This window comes from Bison bison, unplaced genomic scaffold (genome assembly GCF_000754665.1).
Source record: "Bison bison bison isolate TAMUID 2011002044 unplaced genomic scaffold, Bison_UMD1.0 scf7180017864352, whole genome shotgun sequence".
NCBI classification, from domain to species: Eukaryota; Metazoa; Chordata; class Mammalia; order Artiodactyla; family Bovidae; genus Bison; species Bison bison.
In genome coordinates this window covers 132916-155061 of record NW_011494924.1, presented here as the reverse complement: position 1 = coordinate 155061, position 22146 = coordinate 132916, and the positions used below count along the sequence as shown (strand labels likewise).

The 22146-nt window shown below is 45.6% G+C and overlaps 1 protein-coding gene across 1 annotated transcript in view; it reads right to left on the bottom strand.

The window, feature by feature from the left end:
* Window positions 1–22146, bottom strand: part of LOC104999429 (short palate, lung and nasal epithelium carcinoma-associated protein 2A-like) — a 36769-nt gene that overhangs the window by 4463 nt on the left and 10160 nt on the right. Inside the window, exons 5-10 of the mRNA XM_010855004.1 lie at window positions 12169–12317; window positions 9106–9220; window positions 6108–6215; window positions 4645–4797; window positions 2319–2400; window positions 1208–1294 (exon numbers count right to left, since the gene is read on the bottom strand). Of these exons, the coding sequence (XP_010853306.1) occupies window positions 1208–1294; window positions 2319–2400; window positions 4645–4797; window positions 6108–6215; window positions 9106–9220; window positions 12169–12317 (694 nt within the window). The remainder of the gene's footprint in view (window positions 1–1207; window positions 1295–2318; window positions 2401–4644; window positions 4798–6107; window positions 6216–9105; window positions 9221–12168; window positions 12318–22146) is intronic.

Genomic DNA, 22146 nt, shown 5'->3' with positions numbered 1-22146 from the left:
CTCAGTCAGGGCTCAGTCAGCAACTGGAGTGAAAGCTATGTCTGACTGTGTTCTAGGCTCAGTCAGAGAGCAGAATCAAATGCAGTCTGGATGTGTGTCAAGAGTCAGGATCTTGGTCTGTGACCAAGATCAGGGCTCAGTCTGCTAGAGAAGGAAAAGAAGCCAAGCTTTGCTTCTGCTTCTCCACAGACCCCTGTGTGTGTGTCCGTGTGTGTGGCAGGGCGGGAGGAGGGGGTTGCTGCTTATTCTCCTTTAGCCCAGGGCCCAGAGCTCGGCCCTCACCAGCAGGCAGGCATTGCAGAGGCTTTCCTCATCTGTGCTCTTTATTTTGCCTCTGGGATTTCATAAAGTTCATCTGAAAGAACAAATAAGTAGCAGGTCTCAGGTTCCAGCACTGGAAGCTGAATAGAAATTAGACACTAAAGGCTGAAACCATCCAGCGGGTCAGACTTGACAGCCATGGGACCTCTCATATGTTACTCCGTCTCTCTGAGCCTCAGTTACTTCATCTGTAAAATGGATATGATGATATTACATATCCCTACAGGGTCATTGCAAGGATCCAGTGAGATAGTATATAAGAAGCACAGAGTGATGGCCCAATGAACTGGGTCTGTGGCTATTTTCTACAAGAACTGCCTCCAGGACCCTGACACTGTTACTCACCCCATTTCTGTTGCCCCCCCAGCCCCAGTAACCCCAGTCTTGCCAGAGACCCAGGTCAAGAAGAGCTTCCAGGGGTTGGAGGTGAAGCCGCAGCTCCTCATAAGAAATAAAAGGTGAGGGGCAGTGTTGATTAACAATGCCTACTGGATATTAAGCTCTTTCTGCTTTTTCTTTAAATCCACTCATCAGCTCGGCATTGTTTACAATCTCCTTTCACTTGGGAGGAACCCGAGGCTCAGAGAGGTGGAGCCAGTTGACTCCCACCCCACAGTTGCTAAGAAAATATCCAGGATTTGAACCCAGATCTAGTCTATCCTCTTTGTCACATCATTCTGGACAGCAGGTTCTGCCAGTGTGGCAAAGGAGGGATAGAAGCTCTCAGAGGCCATCAGTCCGCAGGGACACCTCCAGCCACACTTTCCTGACTTGCTCACAACGAAGGGTCCTCAACTTCTCCAGGGTCCCCTGACCAGACCTGCCAGTGCAGCTGGCATAGAGCAGCATGCCCTCCCCTGCAAGGATGCATAGGATGCCCCCTCACCATTTCCCCAAGCTGTGACTTAGCGATGCGGTTCTTAAGATAATCTGCATCCAGGCTTTCAAAGAAACTGAGGACCAGTGGGCACAGCTGAGGGTCACAAGGAGCCAGGGAAAGAGAGAGAGATACAGAAATGCAGGGAGGGAAGGAAAGAAAGAGGTTGGGAGGTGAGACGGGAGAAGGAAGAGGACTGGTTATTATCTGCTGTAAGCACCCTGCCCGCCACCCACAGAGATGCTCAGTACTGGGGGTCTCAGAACTTCTGACCCTTAGGATTCTAGAACAGTGGAAGCCTAGGAGGCCCAAATCTGAGAACCAGAGGACACTAGAATCCTCAAACTTTAGAACATTAGAATCCTAGAACCTTGAAGAATCTAGACTTTTAACATTCCAGAACCCTATGCCCTTAGAAACCTTGACCTCTGGACTCTGAAACTTTATAGAGTTAAATGGGGCCCTGGGAATGATAGAGAAATGGTTTTGTGTTTTTCACACTTTTGTGCATCTACAATTTCCTGAGGATGTTGTTAAAATGCAAATTACTGAGCAACAGTTCTGTAGTATGATCTGAGTCTCCGTTTCTCATGAATGTCCATGGGAGGTCAGTGCTGCTGGTCTGAGGAACACACGTTGAGCATGACTCAAGTTCAATAAACTGCAGAACAACATGGAGGACTTTTTTAAAAAATTAAGCCAGATTCCCAGCCCCCTTCCAGAGTTGAGTAATATAGAACCTTTCGAATTTTGGGCACATGGTATATACGGTTTCTTTATATGATGCACATGAATCTGAACTATGGTATGTACAGATTTCTTTTTACTTAAATGAATTAAAATTATATTTAATGAAGAAAAATATTAGCTAAAAGGCCTACCGGCAGTCCATGGGTATGGTAAATTGTTCAAGTGTGGACCCAGTGATTTCAGCTTATATCAGGCCCCTGGTCACCTCCTCCCCAGGCCAGGCTGAGTGAAGGGGGGCAGGTAGCAACTGATTGCCCCAAGGAAGTTGGCCCCTCAGAAAGGAAGGTGCCCAGAGAGTACAGTCCAGCCAGGGGAAGTCACACCTGCCCCCACCAGGCCTGGATCTGCACCCCAGGAGTGGGGGACTCACCTCGTAATGCGTTACCAGGGACAATACTTCATTCACGAGGTTGATTGCAAAGTCCACAACCTCAGTGAGCAGTCCAATGCGCCTGGAGAAGAGAGGAAACTGATGAAGGTTGGTGAAGTTGGCAGAGCACCCAAGCAAGAGCAGTGGGAAGAGAGTGGAAGATGGTGGGGCACCGTGAAGCCAGGTGACTTGGGCCTCTCCCCAGTGGGATCATTACTTAGAACACCATGGTTGACCAGCAGCCCACTCTGATAGCTCATGAGAGTCTCATCACAACCCTGAGACCTCATTGATCCAAACATCCATTCTTCTATTCATCTACCCATTCTTCCATCCATCCATGCGTCTAGTCATCCATTAATTCATTAACACATATTTAGAGAGCACCAACTCTGTGCTCAAAAGCAAGACTGACTGGTGACATACAGATGAACAAAGCACAAGCAGCTCCTAATGTGGTACCTGAATATTGGGTGGATAAAAGTTTCGTTTGGAGTTTTCTGCAAGAGCTTATGGAAAAACCCAAAAGACTTTTTGGCCTACCCAGTATTAACAGGTTTTCCTAAGGCTGACTCCTTCCCACCTTCAGCTCCCCACATAACTGTCACCTCCTCAGGGCAGCCCTTGACTGCTTGCCTAAGGGAGGGCTTTCTGTCATAGCGCCCTGTTTGGTGTTCTGTTCTGCCCAGGGATGATAGCAATCGAACATTTTCCATGTGGGTTCTTTACTGCTGGACTGAATGCTCCCCTGTCTGCTGTTCCTTCCAGAGACTATGCTCCATGAGAACAAGCACCTTGCCGGCAGTCACCAGTACTTTCTCCTGAGCTCAGGATGGTGCCTGCCTGTATGGAGCAGCTGCTCCACACATTTTTGGCTGAAGGAATAAATGAAGTAAACTTACGATTGAATATTTAATGACAACTTGTGACAAGTAGTGAGAAGGGCAAGAGTAGAATCTTATGAGAGAGAAAGAGAGAAACCTTATTTTAGACCCAAAACGATGAGACAAACATGGAAATGGGATGCGGGAAAGGTGTCCTAGGTGCCTGAGCAACCCGTGCACAGGTCTTGAGTGGAAGGAGTTTGTCTGAGGCTCAGACCAAAAGCTAGCGGGTCCAGGGAAGAGTGGGCAAGATGTGGATCCAAATCAAGTAGAGCCTAGATGACCCTGAGAGGGCCTGAGATTGCATCCAAAGTGGAAGGAAGAGCCCCCTGAGAGTTTGGAGCAGCAGAGTGGAATCCCATTTTACAGACACGGACACTGAGACCCGGAAGGCAGGATGGTTTCCCTGGCTCTACAGGCTACTCAGTGTCCAGTAGGGCTCAGGCATTTGGACTGACATCTCAGTCTTTCCAAGTGCTGATAGGCTGCAGACCTATCCTATCTTTTACTTTGGGGGTCTTTAGGCAAAGCTGTGATCAGACACCTGTTGGGCAGGATGAACTGACCTCTGCTCATGACTCAGCCTTGTTACCTGCTAAGGCCAACTTGCCCCAGCCTTCAACTCCAGACTAGTTCTCACTCAGCCAGAACCAGGATCAGCCTTTCTCCTTCCACCCTCTTCCCTGGGCTAAACATATTCTTTCAAGCACACAGTTTAAGATGTACATTTGGTAGGTTACTGAAGATCAGTGATTTAAATGGAGATGACACAGTTTTTAAGATGTCATTTTTGAGAATTTTTCAGTAAGTAGAGGATGGTTTGGGGACAATCTGAAATTAAGAGTCCATAGTAGACATTTACTATTCATCTTGCCCTCTCCTAGCTAGAGGCAGGAAGGTGAACACAGTGAATTATTATTATTATTGAGGGCCATTATGTAATATGAAATGGGTCAGTTCTTCAAGTAGACATAAGAATGCTAAATGTGCATGTATCTAATGACAGAGCTTCAAAAAGCATGAAGCTAAAACAGATGAAGCTGAAAGGTGAAATATAGCAATTTACAGGTATATTTGGAGAGGTCAGCACTCCGGTCTCAGTAAGGGGAAGAACAAAGAGACTGAAAGTCAGCATGGATATTATTTTTACTGAGAGCTTAGTATGTGCCAGGCTGTATGGTAAACACTTGGTTTTCTCATTTGGCTAACACAGTAGCCTGTGAGTTATGTATTCTTACCATCCTTCGTTTACCGAAGTGAAAACTGAAGCATCTAGAGGCTAAATTGATTACAAAACCTCAAGTTAGTGGCAAACCTAACTTGATTTGAGAGTCTAACCTCTTTTTTCCATACTCTGCTCCCTCCCAGGTAAGGAATAGGGCTGAAATTATGAGTCCCAACTCTTATGACATCCCCACTCTGCTGAGATGTGTTGACCTGACCTGCCCAGCACGGTGAGTTTGATGCTCTGTTGATCGCTCCTGCATTCTTCCACGACCACCTTGGAGACTTTAGTCTCTTCATGAGTTTCAACGCTGACACTATACTGGAGGACCAAGTTGAGGGCCAAGTCGACAATCTCACCCAATACAGGCCTGCAGGGAAATAGGTTCACAGTGAACAGAGGTGGAGAAGTCTCTTCACATTGCCCACTTTAGTCTCTCTCTTATGTGGACATTATATGGGATGCCTATGAACAAGTACAGCCCTGGTGTGCAGCGGTCCATGGGGTCACAAAGAGTTAGATAGGACTTAGTTGATGAACAACAAATGGACAATGTAAATACTATCTGTTTTTTTTTTTTTAATGGAATTTACATTCTTACATTAGGAATTTCTTCTCCTGGCCACAAGGATTTGACTCATGTGAAATTTATATAGAGTATCACACCAATGATTAAAATAAAAATGAGTTAACATTTCCTAAGAAAATACTCGGAGATGACAATGGCACCCCACTCCAGTACTCTTGCCTGGAATATACCATGGATGGAGGAGTCTGGTAGGCTGCAGTCCATGGGGTTGCTAAGAGTCCAACACAGCTGAGTGACTTCATTTTTCACTTTCCTGCATTGGAGAAGGAAATGGCAACCCACTCCAGTGTTCTTGCCTGGAGAATCCCAGGGATGGGGGAGCCTGGGGGGCTGCTGTCTATGGGGTCACACAGAGTCGGACACGACTGAAGGGACTTAGCAGCAGCAGCAGCAAGAAAATACTACGTTCAGATCAGAATACTACGTTAGGTATTTCCAAAAAGATATTTTACCTGGATTAATCCATTTAATCTCTACAGCAATAGCATTTGTAAAAGTACTATCATTATCTCTGTTTTCAGAATGAGGAAACATGTGGTATAGAGAATTTAAGTAACTATCTCAGGATCTCATAACTAATGAATGATGAAGTCATAGTGTACTTTAATTTATAAAGACTCCTACACATCCTCATTTCCTATCTCTCTGTATCTTCAAAGTAATTAAAAGACCTAGAAATCATATTTTCCATATAATTTCACATGCTCTTCATTACATACTGCACACTGCTCCACAGCCCATACTGGTCACTGCCATTTAACGAGAATCTTGAGAGACAAATGATGCTGGGGTAAACTTCGCCAAGAGTTATAAGTGATCATGTCTTCTCAATTCTCAAGTTTTATAATTAGAAAAGTGTTAAGATTTTGGAAATGTATTTCATAGGGGGATTTTAAAAAAAGAGAGATTTGGTTATGGGAAAAGTTTCTTAGAACATTTTAAATGTTAGGATTCTAGACTTGCAAAGACCTCCTTATTTTACAGATTGAGAGACTAAGGTAGCAGGGTGGAAATTGCCTGTTTTCAAATTGGAGATCTATCGGCCATACTGCACTGCATCTCCCAAACGTCAGATTCCAAGACATACTCACAGGTTCACGTTGACTTCAGCAGTGATGGGGATTTTCAAGGTAGCACCTTTGCCATCAGAAGCTGGTTCTAATGTGATATTCAGGATGTGCAGGTTACTGATATTCACCCTGTGCAAAACCCACAATTCACCCTTGTCATTCCTCTTGACAGCCATTGCTGGGCTCTTGTCTATGCCAGCATTGTGCTGAGCATTTGAGCCTCATAGACCTTGCCTTTGGTCTCATGAGAGTCCTGCTCAGGGATTGGATTCTCTCCGTTGGATGGCATGGCAGACTGATGATCAGACAGCTGTGATTTCCCTTAAGACTCCAAGGGTGAATATGTGTCAGAGTCAGAATTTGTTCTTTTTTATTAAATTGATATATAGTTGCTTTACAATGTTATGCTAGGTTCAGGTGTGGGGCTTCCGCGGTGGCTCAGAGGGTAAAGAATCTGCCTGCAATGCAGGAAACCTGGGTTTTATCCCTGGCTTGGGAAGATCCCTGGAGAGGGAAACGGCAACCCACTCCAGTATTCTTGCCTAAAGATTTCATGGACAGAGGAGCCTGGTGGGCTACAGTCTGTGGGGTCACAAAGAGTCAGACATAACTGAGTGACTAACACTTTCACTTTTCATTAGGTTCAGGCATAGAGCAAAGTGATTCAAATATAGATATATATAGATATAGATGTATTTTTATTTCAGATTCTTTTTCCTTATAAGTTATTACAAAATATTGAGTATAGTTCCCTGTGCTATATAGTCGGTCCTTGTTGGTTGTCTACTGTATATATAGTAGTGTGTATATATTTATGTCAAACTCCTAATTTAGCCTCCACACTGTTTGCCTTTTGGTAACTGTGAGTGTTTTTTTTTTTTTTTTCCATTGTCAATGAGTCTTTTTATATAAGCTCTCTAATATCATATTATAGATTCTATGTATTAGTGGTATCTATGATATTTGTCTTCTCTGCCTGACCTACTTCATTTAGTATGATTATCTCTACATCCATTTGGTTATTGATGCAAACAGCATTATTTCATTCCTTTCTTTGCAGAGCTAGAATTAGAACTCGGAACTGCTTGATTCCCAGACTTCATGTGTAAGGCTACCTACATGGTGTGAATTCTAGTTTCCTCTCTCTTGAGGCCATTCAGACTTTTATACTCACTTATATTCAGAGAAGAAAAGTCTTACTCTTGGGGAAGGGGATTTTAGGCACCAGCAAACAGGTAGAGGTAAGGGTGAAGAGAGCCTTCATCCTGACCCTGATATCACAGAAGAGAAAGCCCAAGCCCGTGAGGTACCTGGACAGCCCCCGCAGCCCTCTAATTTTCCCAAGCTCTGGTGGAGTTGGCCTCAGACCACTTCTGCTCTGTAAGAACACGCAAGGTTTATTCATCTTCCCTGGTGGCTCAGTTGGTAAAGAATCCACCTGCAATGTGGGAGACCTGGGTTTGATCCCTGGGTTGGGAAGATCCCCTGGAAGAAGGCATGGCACATCCCTCCAGTACTCTTGCCTGGAGAATCCCCACGGACAGAGGAGGCTGGCAGGCTACAGGCCATGGGTGTGCAAAAAGTCAGACATGATGAGCAACTAAAGCATAGCAGAGCACAGCATTCTAAGAGGAACCTTTTTCCACATGAGTGACTCAACCAACTATGGGCTTCCTGGTGGCTCAGCTGGTAAAGAATCTGCCTGCAATGTGGGAGACCTGGGTTCAATCCCTGTGTTAGGAAGATCCCCTGGAGAACAGAATGGCAACACACTCCAGTATTCAGGCCTGGAGAGTTCCATGATATTCGTAGTCAATGGGGTTACAAAGAGTTGGATGTGACTGAGAAAATTTGACTGTGTAAATCACAACAAACTGTGGAAAATTCTTCAAGAGATGGGAATACCAGACCACCTTACCTGCCTCCTGAGAAATCTGTATGCAGGTCAAGATTAAACAGTTAGAACCAGACATGGAACAACAGACTGGTTCCAAATTGGGAAAGGAGTATGTCAAGACTGTATATTGTCACCCTGCGTATTTAACTCATATGCAGAGTACATCATTTGAAATGCTGGGCTGGATGAAGCACAAGCTGGACTCAAGATTGCTGGGAGAAATACCAATAACTTCAGATATGCAGATGAGAGTGCCTTTATGGCAGAAAGTGAAGAAGAACTAAAGAGCTTCTTGATGAAAATGAAAGAAGAGACTGAAAAAGCGGGCTTAAAACTCAACATTCAAAAAACAAAGTTCATGGTAACTGGTCCCATCACTTCATGGTAAATAGAAGGGGAAACCATGGAAACAGTGACAGAGTTCATTTTTTGGTCTCCGAAATCACTGCAGATGGTGACTGCAGCCATGAAATTAAAAGATGCATGCACCTTGGAAGAAAAGCTATCACCAATCTAGACAGCATATCAAAAAGCAGAGACATTACTTTGCTGACAAAGGTCCATCTAGTCAAAGCTGTGGCTTTTCCAGTAGTCATGTATGGGTGTGAGAGTTCAACTATAAAGAAAGCTGAGCACTGAAGAATTGATGGTTTTGTACTGTGGTGTTGGAGAAGACTCTTAAGAGTTCCTTGGACTGCAAGAAGATTAAACCAGTCCATCCTAAAGGAAATCAGTCCTGAATATTCATTGGAAGGACTGATGCTGAAGCAGAAACTCCAATACTTTGGCCACATGAGGCAAAGAACTGACTCCGTGGAAAAGACCCTAAGGCTGATAGATTGAAGGCAGGAGGAAAAGGTGATAACAGAGGATGAAATGGTTGGATGGCATCACTGACTCGATGGACATGAGTTTGAGCAAGTTCCTGGAGTTGGTGATGGACAGGGAAACCCTGGCGTGCTGCAGTTGCAAAGATTGCAAAGATTCGGATACAACTGAGTGACGAAACTGAACTGAGCGACTTCCACCTTCACTTTTTATCTTTGATGTTAAACTTATGTCCCCAAAGAGATGTATTCTCTTTTCTGGGAACAAAAATCTCCAAATGAAGCATCAACTCACCCCATAAGCCTGTACACTACTTCAAAAATTCCAGAAATGAGTTGTTCCAACAGGCTCTTAGCTTCTTCAGTCTTCTCTGGGTCCGCCTCAGCAGTCTTCAATTGCTCCAAGATAGCTGCAAAAGCAATCTCCACTTAGTGTGGTACACAACTTATGAAGCGGCTCCTATGCACCAGGTACTAAATGAGAATATTTGCCTATGTTATTTCACTTAATCTTTGTAACAACTGCATAAACTAGGTATTACTAATATCTTCACTTTCAGTAAGGAAATAAAAGATCAAAAGTTTTAGAAATTGATCAAAGTCACACAGCTAGGAGACCTTGCTCTTTTTATGCCGCCTTCATGCTAATACATACTCATTATTCATCAACAAAGCAATCACCCCACTGAGCAGACAATAGGTGTTGATTACACATCAGCTTCTAGTAGTGAAGCACTAATGAGCTGCTCATACAAACAAAACAAATGTAGAATAAAGTAAGAAATGGAAAATCTAGAATCAAAGAAAATATATGGATTGTCAAACAGGAGTCTAGGAATGACAGCTTTGCATAAGGCCTAGAAAAGGGTTGACTAAAGAAGAGAACAAGAACAGAGAATCCTAATGGACAGAGGAAAGAGGGATTTGATAGAGGAAGTGACATGGCAGATGTGGAATGGCACATTTGAAAAGTATTAAGAAAATATGTGTAGAGAATAATTCAAATGAGAAACAACGAATAAGAAAAGGCTGCAAGAAAAAGTATGTAATCAAAGTACTGCAACGTGGCTCTGCAGTGGACAGTACCTAGTTATAATGATGCAGCGATGGAAACTACATCTGGTCTTATAACTTACTAGGTGACTTTGATGCAGACACCTCTGCTTCTGTGTTCAGAAGCATTGCTGTTTTATCAGCAATGAAATTGGAAAGTGGGTCCCTCCTGTATCTATAAGGTTGCCTAAGCCCTGGCAAGGTTTGAAGGGCAGTCCTTTACAGAGGTTAGCTTCTCCTACAAAGAACATTTAGCAATGTGCCAGTAATGTTTCCAAAAAGTAAAAAGAAGACCAAGGTCTTTCAAGAAATTAGAATGACAAGGAAATATGATTCACTAGTTCAGTTCAATTCAGTCGCTCAGTCGTGTCTGATTCTTTGCGACCCCATGAATTGCAGCACACCAGGCCTCCCTGTCCATCACCAACTCCTGGAGTTCACCCATGGGGTCCCAAAGAGTAGAGCATGATTGAGGGACTAACACTTTCATTTTCATCCCTATGCCTCTTGTCCCCAAAACCTTCTGTAGGCCTTCATGTTGAGTGACATTAACAGGGAAGCCCAGGAGTCACAGGTTTGAAGAAAAATACTTACAAAGTCCTTGCTCCCCTGCATCAGTTCAGTTCAGTCACTCAGTTGAGTCCGACTCTTTGTGACCCCATGAATCACAGCATGCCAGGCCTCCCTGTCCATCACCATCTCCCGGAGCTCACTCAAACTCACGTCCATCGAGTCGGTGATGCCATCCAGCCATCTCATCGTCTGTCATCCCCTTTTCCTCCTGCCCCAAATCCCTCCCAGCATCAGAGTCTTTTCCAATGAGTCAACTCTTGGCATGAGGTAGCCAAAGTACTGGAGTTTCAGCTTTAGCATCATTCCTTCCAAAGAAATCCCAGGGCTGATCTCCTTCAGAATGGACTGGTTGGATCTCCTTGCAGTCCAAGGGACTCTCAAGAGTCTTCTCCAACACCACAGTTCAAAACCATCAATTCTTCAGCACTCAGCTTTCTTCACAGTCCAACTCTCACATCCATACATGACCACTGGAAAAACCATAGCCTTGACTAGATGGACCTTTGTTGGCAAAGTAATGTCTCTGCTTTTGAATATGCTATCTAGGTTGGTCATAACTTTCCTTCCAAGGAGTAAGTGTCTTTTAATTTCATGGTTGCAATCACCATTTGCAGTGATTTTGGAGCCCAAAAAAATAGTCAGCCACTGTTTCCACTGTTTCCCCATCTATTTGCCATGAAGTGATGGGACCAGATGCCATGATCTTTGTTTTCTGAATGTTGAGCTTTAAGCCAACTTTTTCACTCTCCTCTTTCACTTTCATCAAGAGGCTTTTGAGTTCCTCTTCACTTTCCGCCATAAGGGTGGTGTCATCTGCATATCTGAGGTTATTGATATTTCTCCCGGCAATCTTGATTCCAGGTTGTGCTTCTTCCAGCTCAGCGTTTCTCACGATGTACTCTACATATAAGCTAAATAAGCAGGGTGACAATATACAGCCTTGACGTACTCCTTTTCCTATTTGGAACCAGTCTGTTGTTCCATGTCCAGTTCTAACTGTTGCTTCCTGACCTGCATATAGGTTTCTCAAGAGGCAGGTCAGGTGGTCTGGTATTCCCACCTCTTTCAGAATTTTCCACAGTTTATTGTGATCAAGGTAGGTAATTTTAAAGCTACCCAGGCTAGGTAGAAATTCTTTTCCAGCTGGTTAATACAAATTACTAAGTAAATTGGATGACCCAACAGAAGAATATGCTACCAATATAAATTAAATATTTAACTTACAATACATAAATGGCTAATAAATATGAAAAAAATGAGTGAATGCTTACATAATTATAGAAATGCTGTGATGAATTATAACCTTTCATCTGTGAGACTGGAAAAAATTTCAGTTGTCCAAACCAGTGCTGTCAAGAGAGTAGAAAAAAGATACTCTCACAAATGACTGGAGAAACTATTAATATACAGGATTATTTGTCCATATGTGCTGTAAATTAAAATATGCAAGCCTTTTGACCTTTTGAAATGTCACATTGATGATTTTATCCTGTGAATATATTAGCAAAGGTTACCGTGATAGAAGATGTAAAGTAATATTCAGCTAAGTATTTCCTGTTTCTAGAAAAATAGTAAACAAATGAACCAGGAACCAGTTGGTCACCTCTCTCAGTAAAGCACCCATAAGGAGCTGCCCCTGCTGGCAGCCTTTGGTAATACAGGCTTAGTATTTAGAAAGCAAGCTCCCAGGTGCCACTGCCCATCCCTGTTGTTGGCTCACTTACAAGCGTACTGTCAAGGTTGTCAAGTCCTTTCTCAAGACCAGATTTCAGCTTCCTCAGACCATCCTTGCCAAGACTGTCAAGAAGAGACGCTGAGGTCCCAGGGAGCAGGCCGCACAAGAGAACACGTTTCCAAAGCTGAAACATCTTGTCCGGACACCTGGACAGTCACGGGAAGAACAGGAGTGAGAATTACCCACAGGGAAATGGCATCATGGATGGGCACTTAGGACTCTGACCCTCAGCAGTCCTTGAAGATAATGTGGTTATCTCCTCTCTTACAGACCAGCAACCCAGGTCAAAAAGCCAGAGAAACTTGCCCAGAGACAACCAACCAGTGAATGAAGGAGCTACTATTTGAAAAGTCTGTTGACTCCAGGTCAGCTCTCTTCACTAGAGGTCCTTTGCACATGCTGGCTTCTCTGCATGGAACATTTCCCTCTTCTTTTCATTTTTAGCTGTATCACTTCTTACTGACTTTCCAGCTTCAGCAGGACATCATGTCCTCTTGAACTCTCCCCAGAGACTAGGTTAGGTGTCACCACTCCACCATCTTGCTGCTTTTATTCACTGTTAAGAGTCCTGGGTCCCTATTAGTGACAACTTGGCTGCCTTTCCCACCAGGCTGTGAATTCCTTAGAGGAGGGATTGTGACTTATTTCACAAGGAGTTGAATTCCCAACTCATAGTGAAAAACTGCCGCTAGTAAGTATAACAAAATAAAGTCTGCCAAACAAAAGTATGAACAAAAAAGTGGTATCATATCATGATGCTGCATTCATCATCAATTTGACATTTCTCCTAATTGAATCTATTTCTTGGTTTGCTCCATTCAAAGTTAGCTAATTCAAGTGGCCCCACCCCTCTGCCTCTTGCCCTTAGAGCCTTTGGAAGGGCTTCCCCGGTGCCTCAAGGTAAAGATTGCAATGGATGAGACCCAGATTCCATCTGTGGGTCAGGAAGATCCCCTGGAAAAGGAAATGGCAAACCACTGCAGTATTCTTGCCTGGAGAAATCCATGGACAGAGGAGCCTGATAGGTTACAGTCTATGGGGTCACAAAGAGTCAAACACAACTGAGGGGTTAATTTAATCTCTATGCCTCTTTTCCCCAATGCCTTCTGTAGGCCTCCATGTGGAGTGACATTAAGGTGGAGCCCACCATTCATGGTTTGAGGAAAAATACTTACAAAGTCGTTGCTCCCCTGCGCAGTCTCCTGGAATTTTGCTGGGTGCTGAGGGCTCTTTTATATTAATGGCGATGGGGTAGGAGGCTGCCTCCGGAAACAAGCTCTGCGTCCAGAGCCATCCAAGGAGACTCCAGTGAAAATAAGCTCTGTCCAGAGTGAACAGAGAGACTTCCAAAGCAAAAGTCAGCCAGGATGCTTGAATTGGATGGCTATGGAGAGGACTTTGTTCCAAGACTAAGAGCAGGTTCTCATGGAGCCTCCAGATACCAACATGGTGGCCATGTGGGTTGGGGCTGGGGCTAAAACTGTGAATGGATGAATTGGAGAATATTCTGGCAGAAGGATCCATAGTGATCATCCAGCTTAATTTTATCAGCATTTGCAAACTCAGGCTCAGAGAGGGAAAGCAGTCAGCCTGTAAGAGAGGGACAGAGATGGGGCCAGGCTTGCGGCCCATAGTAGCATCAGGGTCAGTGACCAGTGAAGTCGTTCTTCCCAAACCTTCTCTTGTGTCCAAGTGCTCTCCATAACATCCTTCACAGTAGAACCAGCCTCAGGAAAAACATTTGCAATGACAGTTTGCTCAGGACCCACCCTCCCCCATCTGCCCACTCCATTAAATCAGTAGAGTTTCTCCTGAGAGTGAATATGGTCTGCCTCCATATATAGCCCCATATATGCAGTATCCCTCTGCACACTTGCCCCCAACCCCTCTACTCTCAATGCAGCTGCCAGAAGTTAAAGCTCTCACCTTAAACTGAAGTCCCCATCATAGCCCCTGTGTCATCTACTCACTGCCACCCCAAACGCGCCTACCTCTCTCTCCATGGCTCTATTGTCTTCCTTCTTTCCCAGAAAAATATCAACATCATTGCTGCCTTGGCCCTCTGCACAGATCATTCCCTCTTTACAGAACTCTCCTCTTGAAGCCAGCGTGAGTTGGGTCCTGCTGTTCAAACTCACAGTAAGTCCTGACTTAACACATTTATAGATTCACATCAACTCCTCCCTTTAGGTGACAACTCCAGGGTCAACTTACCACACTGGAAATGTAACAGACATCAAAGCCACAGGAGACCTTAGAGTTCAATGTAACCTCCTTGCTGGGAAGATTGGGGTACCCATGGTCCAGAGAAGGAGAAGGACTCAGCCAAGGCTAGATGTGAATTGAACCTCACTTATTTTCCTCTTCCATTTCACGTGTTTTAGTTCTGTTGAAGTTTTCCACCTGGGCAATATATATTTAAAAGAAAAGATTATCGTTACCATCTTTCTAAATTCCATATATATGTGTTAGTATACTGTATTGGTGTTTTTATTTCTGGCTTACTTCACTCTGTATAATAGGCTCCAGTTTCATCCACCTCATTAGAACTGATTCAAATGTACTCTTTTTAATGGCTGAGTAATACTCCATTGTGTATATGTACCACAGCTTTCTTATCCACTTATCTGCTGATGGACATCTAGTTTGTTTCCATGTCCTGGCTATTATCAACAGTGCTGCGATGAACATTGGGGAACACGATTCATGTTGATGTATGGCAAAACCAATATAATATTGTAAAGTAATTAACCTCCAATTAAAATAAATAAATTTATATTAAAAAAGAAAAGATTAAATAGAATTATCAAATAAGTTTGCTTAAGCTGTAGATGCCCAAGCTCCTCTCTAAGTGGAGGTAACTGGACTAGGGTGGCTCAAAGCTACTTTTGACCTTGAGTTCTAAGAGCTGTGATCCTAGCACTATCCTCTGGACCCCACCTTTGCCTGGACACGACTGCACAGCACTAGGTGCTTATCTTGCTTCACCTTGCTTTTTCATCTCATGAGCAACCAGGGGAAAGTGAGGCTCAGAAGGGAAGGATGACTTGCTCAGGGTGGAATAGATGGGAAGGGGCAGATCTAGAGAGGGCATCCAGTTCTGCATCCTCTCCCATTGAGATCAGCTGTTCCAACTCTCAGCCTCTGGGAGCAGCGAGTCTCACTCTGGCCCCAGTAAGTCCAGGGTAGTACCTGGCCATTTGCTTGGCACTGCAGGACTACTTTCACCGTTGGTGCTCAAGACAGCTCGCTAAATAGGTTTGGAAAGCTCCATTTTCTAGTTGAGGAAACTGAGGTTCAGGGAAGGAAGGTGACTGGCCGAAGTCTCCCAAGGACAGGAACCAGCATTTGCAATCTCAGGGAAGGACCTTTCTCTCAGATCACATTGAGGCCAACTGGTGGGGCAGGAAAGTCCTTGCACTTGAATACCCTGTTTATTCCTTGACCTCTGCTGTTTGAGTTGGTGGTAATGCCTGGTGCATTGAGCACATGTCAACCTGGAACACTCGGTCCAGGGAGCACAGATGAGTGCCCATATGGCATTAGGCTGGGAGCACCAGTAGAGCTCCAGGTCACTCAGGGTAAGTCTCCTCCGATCACCTACTTGCACCTCAGCAGGAACCTGTAACACTTTGACGTGAACACGGCCAGGTCAAAGTAGGGGTAGGACCAGAGGCGTGGGTAGCTAGTGTTCCTCTTGCTGACTATGGTCCCATCATCCGAGCACAGGGCAGCTGCCTAAGCCTGGAGCTGGGACACAGAGGACCCCATCCATCTGAGCCTTGGACTGGTCAGCAGACTCACCTCCCAGGCTGTCTGTGCCTAGTTCTGCAAACGTCCAGGCCCTTACTCCCCAGGCTGTGGGCACAGAGCTGAGGGCTGTGCAGGAATTTTGTGAAGAGAGTTTTTCCACCTCAGGAACACAGCCCAAGGGGCCGGTGTGATGTAGTGAGTCCAGACCTGGTGTTGGCCCCAGGCTTCAGTTGCCTCTTGTAAAATGTGAGACAACTCCATGTCTAGTGGCCAAATGGAAATTACAATACCCCAACTCTGGGGTTGGGCGGACTGGATTCAAATCTTCCTTTTGCCTGTTGCTGTCTGTGTGGCCTGGACAAGGAGCTTCATCTCCTGAGCTGCAGGTCCCCTAAGTGTGAAATGGGACTAACTATGGGCCTCTCCTCCCAGGGGCGCTGTGAGAAGTGGTGGGGTAATGTGTGTAGGCCCCTGACAGACAATTGCTACAGTGATGGTGATGATTACAATTGTTGCTGGTGTCTGGTCACCTCACTCCCTTCCACCTAAGCTTTCTCATCTGTTTAATACCCCACTGCACAGGGTCATTGAGAGGCTGTAGTGGGTCGATTAAGCAGCTAATATCCTTAATCAATTGCAACTGCATTCATTATTTTTGTCTTCTGTAAAGATTAAAAAAGCTTGAATGGGCTTAGATCTACAGGGCACCTATATTCACAAATTCTGCCGTGCTTGGGTGCTGATATATAGCCCTTGGCACATATATTTCCTCATTCTGCTCCAGCTTCCCCTCGAGTCCAGTTAGGGAGTCTCAGTAGGATTCTCATTGATTGTAGGGCCTGGATGGAGCTTTCGGCCAAGATGCCCTCCCAGGAAGCCCCTGGGCTTGGAGGGAAGGATTGATTGATGATGTCTGCCACAAGTTCAGGAGGAGAGAGTGGACACACTGCATGTTTCCCAGTGCAGGATCAAGTCATCTCTAAGGTCCCTGCAGCCAGTGCCGGGTACATCGACAGCACATGTCCAGGGAGGATGGGACCCTGACTTGCCTGGAGCTGGAGGAAGGGAAAGGAGACCCAGATCTGGATTCTAGTCTTGGCTCTGTTAAAAACGTGCTTTGTGAGCCTGAGCAAGACATTAATTTTCTCCCAGGGTCCGTTTCCTCTAGTTACAGAATAAGCAGTGGTTCTCTGCTGGACAGCTGACACTTCAGGGCTCTGAGAGGCGATCAGGAACATCTGGGGCTACCTGCCATACTCCTACCAGATGGCGCACCTGGAGCTCTTGCCTTGCAGGAATCCCAGCAGCTCCTTGGGCACAGAGATAACGGCCTACTCTCTGAGGCCATGAGGACCAGGACCACAGGACATCATCCCCAGGACCTGACACGCAGATGCTCAACAATTATTTATTACAGCCTGCAGAAGCATTTTTCTTTATTGCTTATTAATAAAGTGTACACATTTAGACATTCATACATTTTGTTTATAATAGCATAGTACACTTGCTTTTAGTCAGCCTTGGATGTGCGTCCCAGACTTTTCCTTTGTTGCTGTGTGACAGAAGTCAAGTACACTTAACATCTCTGAGCTTTGTTTGTTTTTTAACATGAATCCGGAATAAGAATGTCATCAGTCAGTTCAGTTCAGTCACTCAGTCGTGTCTGACTCTTTGCGACCCCATGAATCGCAGCACGCCAGGCCTCCCTGTCCAACACCAACTCCCAGAGTTCACCCAGACTCACGTTCATCGAGTCAGTGATGCCATCCAGCCATCTCATCCTCTGTCGTCCCCTTCTCCTTCTGCCCCCAGTCCCTCCCAGCATCAGAGTCTTTTCCAATGAGTCAACTCTTCGCATGAGGTGGCCAAAGTACTGGAGTTTCAGCTTTAGCATCATTCCTTCCAAAGAAATCCCAGGGCTGATCTCCTTCAGAATGGACTGGTTGGTTCTCCTTGCAGTCCTAATTACCTTAGAAGAGCTGCTCAGGTATCTGAGGAAATGTCAGTAGAGATCCCAGCCTATCCTTGGCTAGATAAGGTGCTTCATGAATAATAGAGATCATTGTCATTACTATTACTGCAATAAAGAGTACTGAGTGGTGATCAAAGGTAGCATTTAGGTGCCCAGGAAAATAGGGAGAATGACAAGGGGCAGTAAGTGCAGTTCTTGAAAGTATGATGGGTCTTGGTTCAAATCCTAGCTCTGCCTTGTGAGCTCTCACTCTCATAGACTCAGCTTACTCACCTATAAACTGGGCACAATGGATATACCTACATCACTGAACCGGTCTGAAGCGTACACACATTAGCATGTATAAACCTGGACACCTGTCCCTAGAAATGTGTTCTCCTTGCTGTTCCACTGGATTGGGAGCCCCACAGGGCAGTGACCTTTTCTCTTTTGTTCCCGGATGTGTCCCCTGTGTCATAACAATGCCTGTGATCTTAGCTGATGAACACATGTTATTGTTGCTGTTATTATAACACACAGATCGGGGACCCTGCCCACGGGTGACTTCCCTGGAGAGCCATGCTGCTCTGTTTTCAAGTACTTTCCAGGCACATCTGCCTCTCCCCAAACACTGGGAAGTTTTGCTGCATTAAGATCCACCCCTCCCTTCTGTCTGGTCCCTCCCTGTTCTGGTGACCACAGGTATGTGTAGTGGCTAAGGGTGTAGGCTTGGCTGCTGAGGTTTCTCCCCTATGCATGTTGCTCCAGCTGGTGGGAATGTAGCCAGTAGCGCCCATTTATTCCTGACCACCTCTCAAAGTGCCAAGGGGTCAGCTGTCTAGTAGGGAACCACTGTTCATTTTGTAGTTAGAGGAAACCGAGACCCAGGAGATAATGAAACTCTTATTCAGAGTCACAAAGCAGGTTATAAACTGGGCCAAGCCTGAACCCAGATCAGGGTCCCTCCTCCATACCACAGCACTAGGCAGGTCCCAGAGTCTCAACCTCCATGACCATGTGGTGTCCATGTGCCCTCACAGGTACAGGGACCATTAGATATGACCTGGTCCTGCCCTGGTGAACATGCGGTTGTTCCACTTTCCCTTCCTGAACCATGGCAGGCATCACTAACCAATCTTGCCCTCCAAGCCCAGGACTGCCTGGGAGGGCTTCTCTGCAGAAAGCCCCATTCAGTCCCTACAATCAATGAAGTGTATTTGACACCATAGTTCTTAGAGTCTCTAAAGTGGCCTGGAAGGGAAACTGAGGCTTAGTGAAGAACCGCACCTCCCAAAGACTATACATCAGTCACCATGGGAGCCAGAATTTGTAGACAGAGGCCTACTGGAAGTCTGAGCCCATCTAGCTCATGCTGTCTTTATAGCACACAAAATAGGAAATGTAGTTGCCATTGATTAAGCATAAAGCATATGAGATGTTTAATCTCCTCACTTCATTCTCTCCACAACCCTGTGCAGTGGGGTCATGTACACATGGGAGACTTGAAGTAGAGGGGAGTGAAGTGATCAGACACAAGGAATAATTATAATATCATCATCACTGCTGTAGCCGTGTATCAGGGGCCTGCCCACATTATCCAAATGCATTTTCTCAGCATACAATGGAGAAGAATACCAAGTGTGTGAGTGCTAAGTGGCTTCAGTCGTGTCCGATTCTGTGTGACCCTAAGGACTGTAGCCTGCCAGGCTCCTCTGTCCATGGGATTCTCCAGGGAAGAATAGTGGAGTGGATTGCCATGCCCCCCTTCCAAGGGATCTTCTCAACCCAGGGATCAAACCCAAATCTCTTATGTCTCATGTGCTGGCAGGCAGGTTCTTCACCATTAATGACACCTGGGAAGCCCGGAGAGCCCCATGCTGCTGCTGCTGCTGCTAAGTCACTTCAGTCGTGTCTGATTCCATGCGACCCCATAGACGGCAGCCTACCAGGCTTCCCTGTCCCTGGGATTCTCCAGGCAAGAACATTGGAGTGGGTTGCCATTTCCTTCTCCAATGCATGAAAGTGAAAAGTGAAAGTGAAGTGACTCAGTCATGTCCGACTCTTCGCGACCCCATGGACTGCAGCCTACCAGGCTCCTCTGCCCATGGGATTGTCCAGGCAAGAGTACTGGAGTGGGGTGCCATTGCTTTCTCTGGGAGAGTCCCATACTTACTCTCATTTCACAGAGAAGGGACCTGAGACTCAGGGAGAGGAGTCCCATGTTCAGTCCACATATCCAGCAACAGGAAATGAGGGGATTTGAACCCAGTCTGCCCGAACCTATAGCTGAGATCTGAGTACCACTTCTTTTGTACCTTTTTGCCAGGGGGATCCAGGTACCATGTAGTTTTAGCCAATTTACAGTGGGGAAGCTAAAGCCTGGGGCCTCCAGGGGATCTGAGGTCACTCCATCACTCTCCAACCACTGGGCTATGATCCTGAGGCCAAAAATTCTCTTCACCAGATTTTCCCACAGCCCACACCTCTGTCCCCACACCAAGGGAAGGAGGATCCCTGATGCTTGCAGAACTGGGCACAGACAGTGGGGAGGGTGGTCTGCTGACGGTCCAAGGATCTGCTGGGTGGGTCCTCCAGGTCCCAACCCCAGACTTGGGCATCTGGGCTGCCACTTTCTCCCTTCTCTGTGCTCTGAAGTCAGAACCACAGTCAGGGTGAGGAAAGCTAGCTCCTCAAGCCTCCAGCCCTGCACCTATTTTGTCTTGGCAGTGTTCATTGAGTTCCTTCAGATGTAGGAAGGTGACCAGAGGAGATGGACCCTGGATGACCTAGAGCTCTCTACCAGTGCTCCTAGCTGATTCCAAGCGGGCATCCATCTGTGCATCCTGGACCGGGTGTTCCGGGTTGACAGCGGCCCAATGCATCAAGCGTAACAACCAACTCAAACAACAGAGGTCAAGGAATAAACAGGATATTCAAGCCTAGGATTCTCTTGCCCCACCGGGTGGCCTCGATGTGATCTGGATGAAAGGTCCATCCCTTTGGAGCAAAATGTTGGGCCCTGTCCTTGTGAGACCTGGGCCACTCACCTCCTTTTCCTGGACCTCAGTATCCTCAAATGGAAAAAGGGGTTTTTCCCTGCCTCCTTAATGGTGAAAGTGGACCCTCAATGCCAAACCCAGGGCCAGCCATTTGTATGCCCCTCCTGGGTGCTGGACTGGGGTCAACAACTGTGACTTACGGTTGCTTCCAAAGGCTGTGAGCTGAAACAGTTGATCTCGATGGGAGAAGATGCAGAACTGGGAGCACTCTCCAGATCTGCCCCTTCCCATCTTTTAACGTTGAGCAATTCATCCTCCCCTTCTGAGCATCACACCCCTCAGCCAAGAAATGAGGACAGTAACACACTCTGTCTGATTCCTGTTGAGCTGAAACAAGATGAAGATGAGAAGCACACAGAGTTGTGAGGGTCTTGTCTAGGCAGAGTCGAAGTTCAAGAGGAAGGCGGGGGTGGGGGGCGGTCACAGCTTTTAGAAATCAAAGTTGAAAGTACCTTTGGGCCACCTATTCCAGTTGTTTCCATTTCTGGCCAGACACTATGGGACCAGACTATCCAGGCACCCCTGACCCTAAGTATCTAGGAAGAGGCTCAGCATCTAAAGTTTAAGCAAACGTATCAGGTGATATTGCTTAATCTTTATGGTAAAAGGCTATTGCCCAAGTAGATAATTTTAAGAAACCTAACATATGTGAAGAGAAAGAGGAAAATAAGTGGGATTCAAGTCTCGAGCAGCCTTAGATGAGTCCTTCTCCTTCTCTGGGCTACAGTCTCCCTAGACTTTTAAGCAAAGAGGTGAAAATGACGACCTCTAAGCTCTCCTGTGCCTTCGATATCTGTTATGTTTCCAATGTGGTCGTGTGACCCTCGAGTAGATGTCACAATGGAGGAGGAAGACATGAGTCTACACATATGTTGTCAGGACTTCCTGTGGATTTGAATGGCAGGATCCAAGTCAAACTGACTTCAACAAAAATAAAAAATAAGAAGCCAGAATTGTATTTCAATTGGAACATTTCTGGCAAGGAGGGCTTCAGGCACACTTGGATCAAGGCACTAAAGTGATACATTGACTCTTCCCCTTCCTATGGCTTCTTTTTCTAGTGAACTTTGGCATATAATTATGTCTAAATTCTATCTTTGAGGACAAAGCAGAATCAGGAAACATGCGAAGACCTATAGCCCCCTTGTGAGTCATGGGATCTAGCCAAGGATTTTTCAATTTTTTTTTCAAAGGACCAATACTAGTTTTATT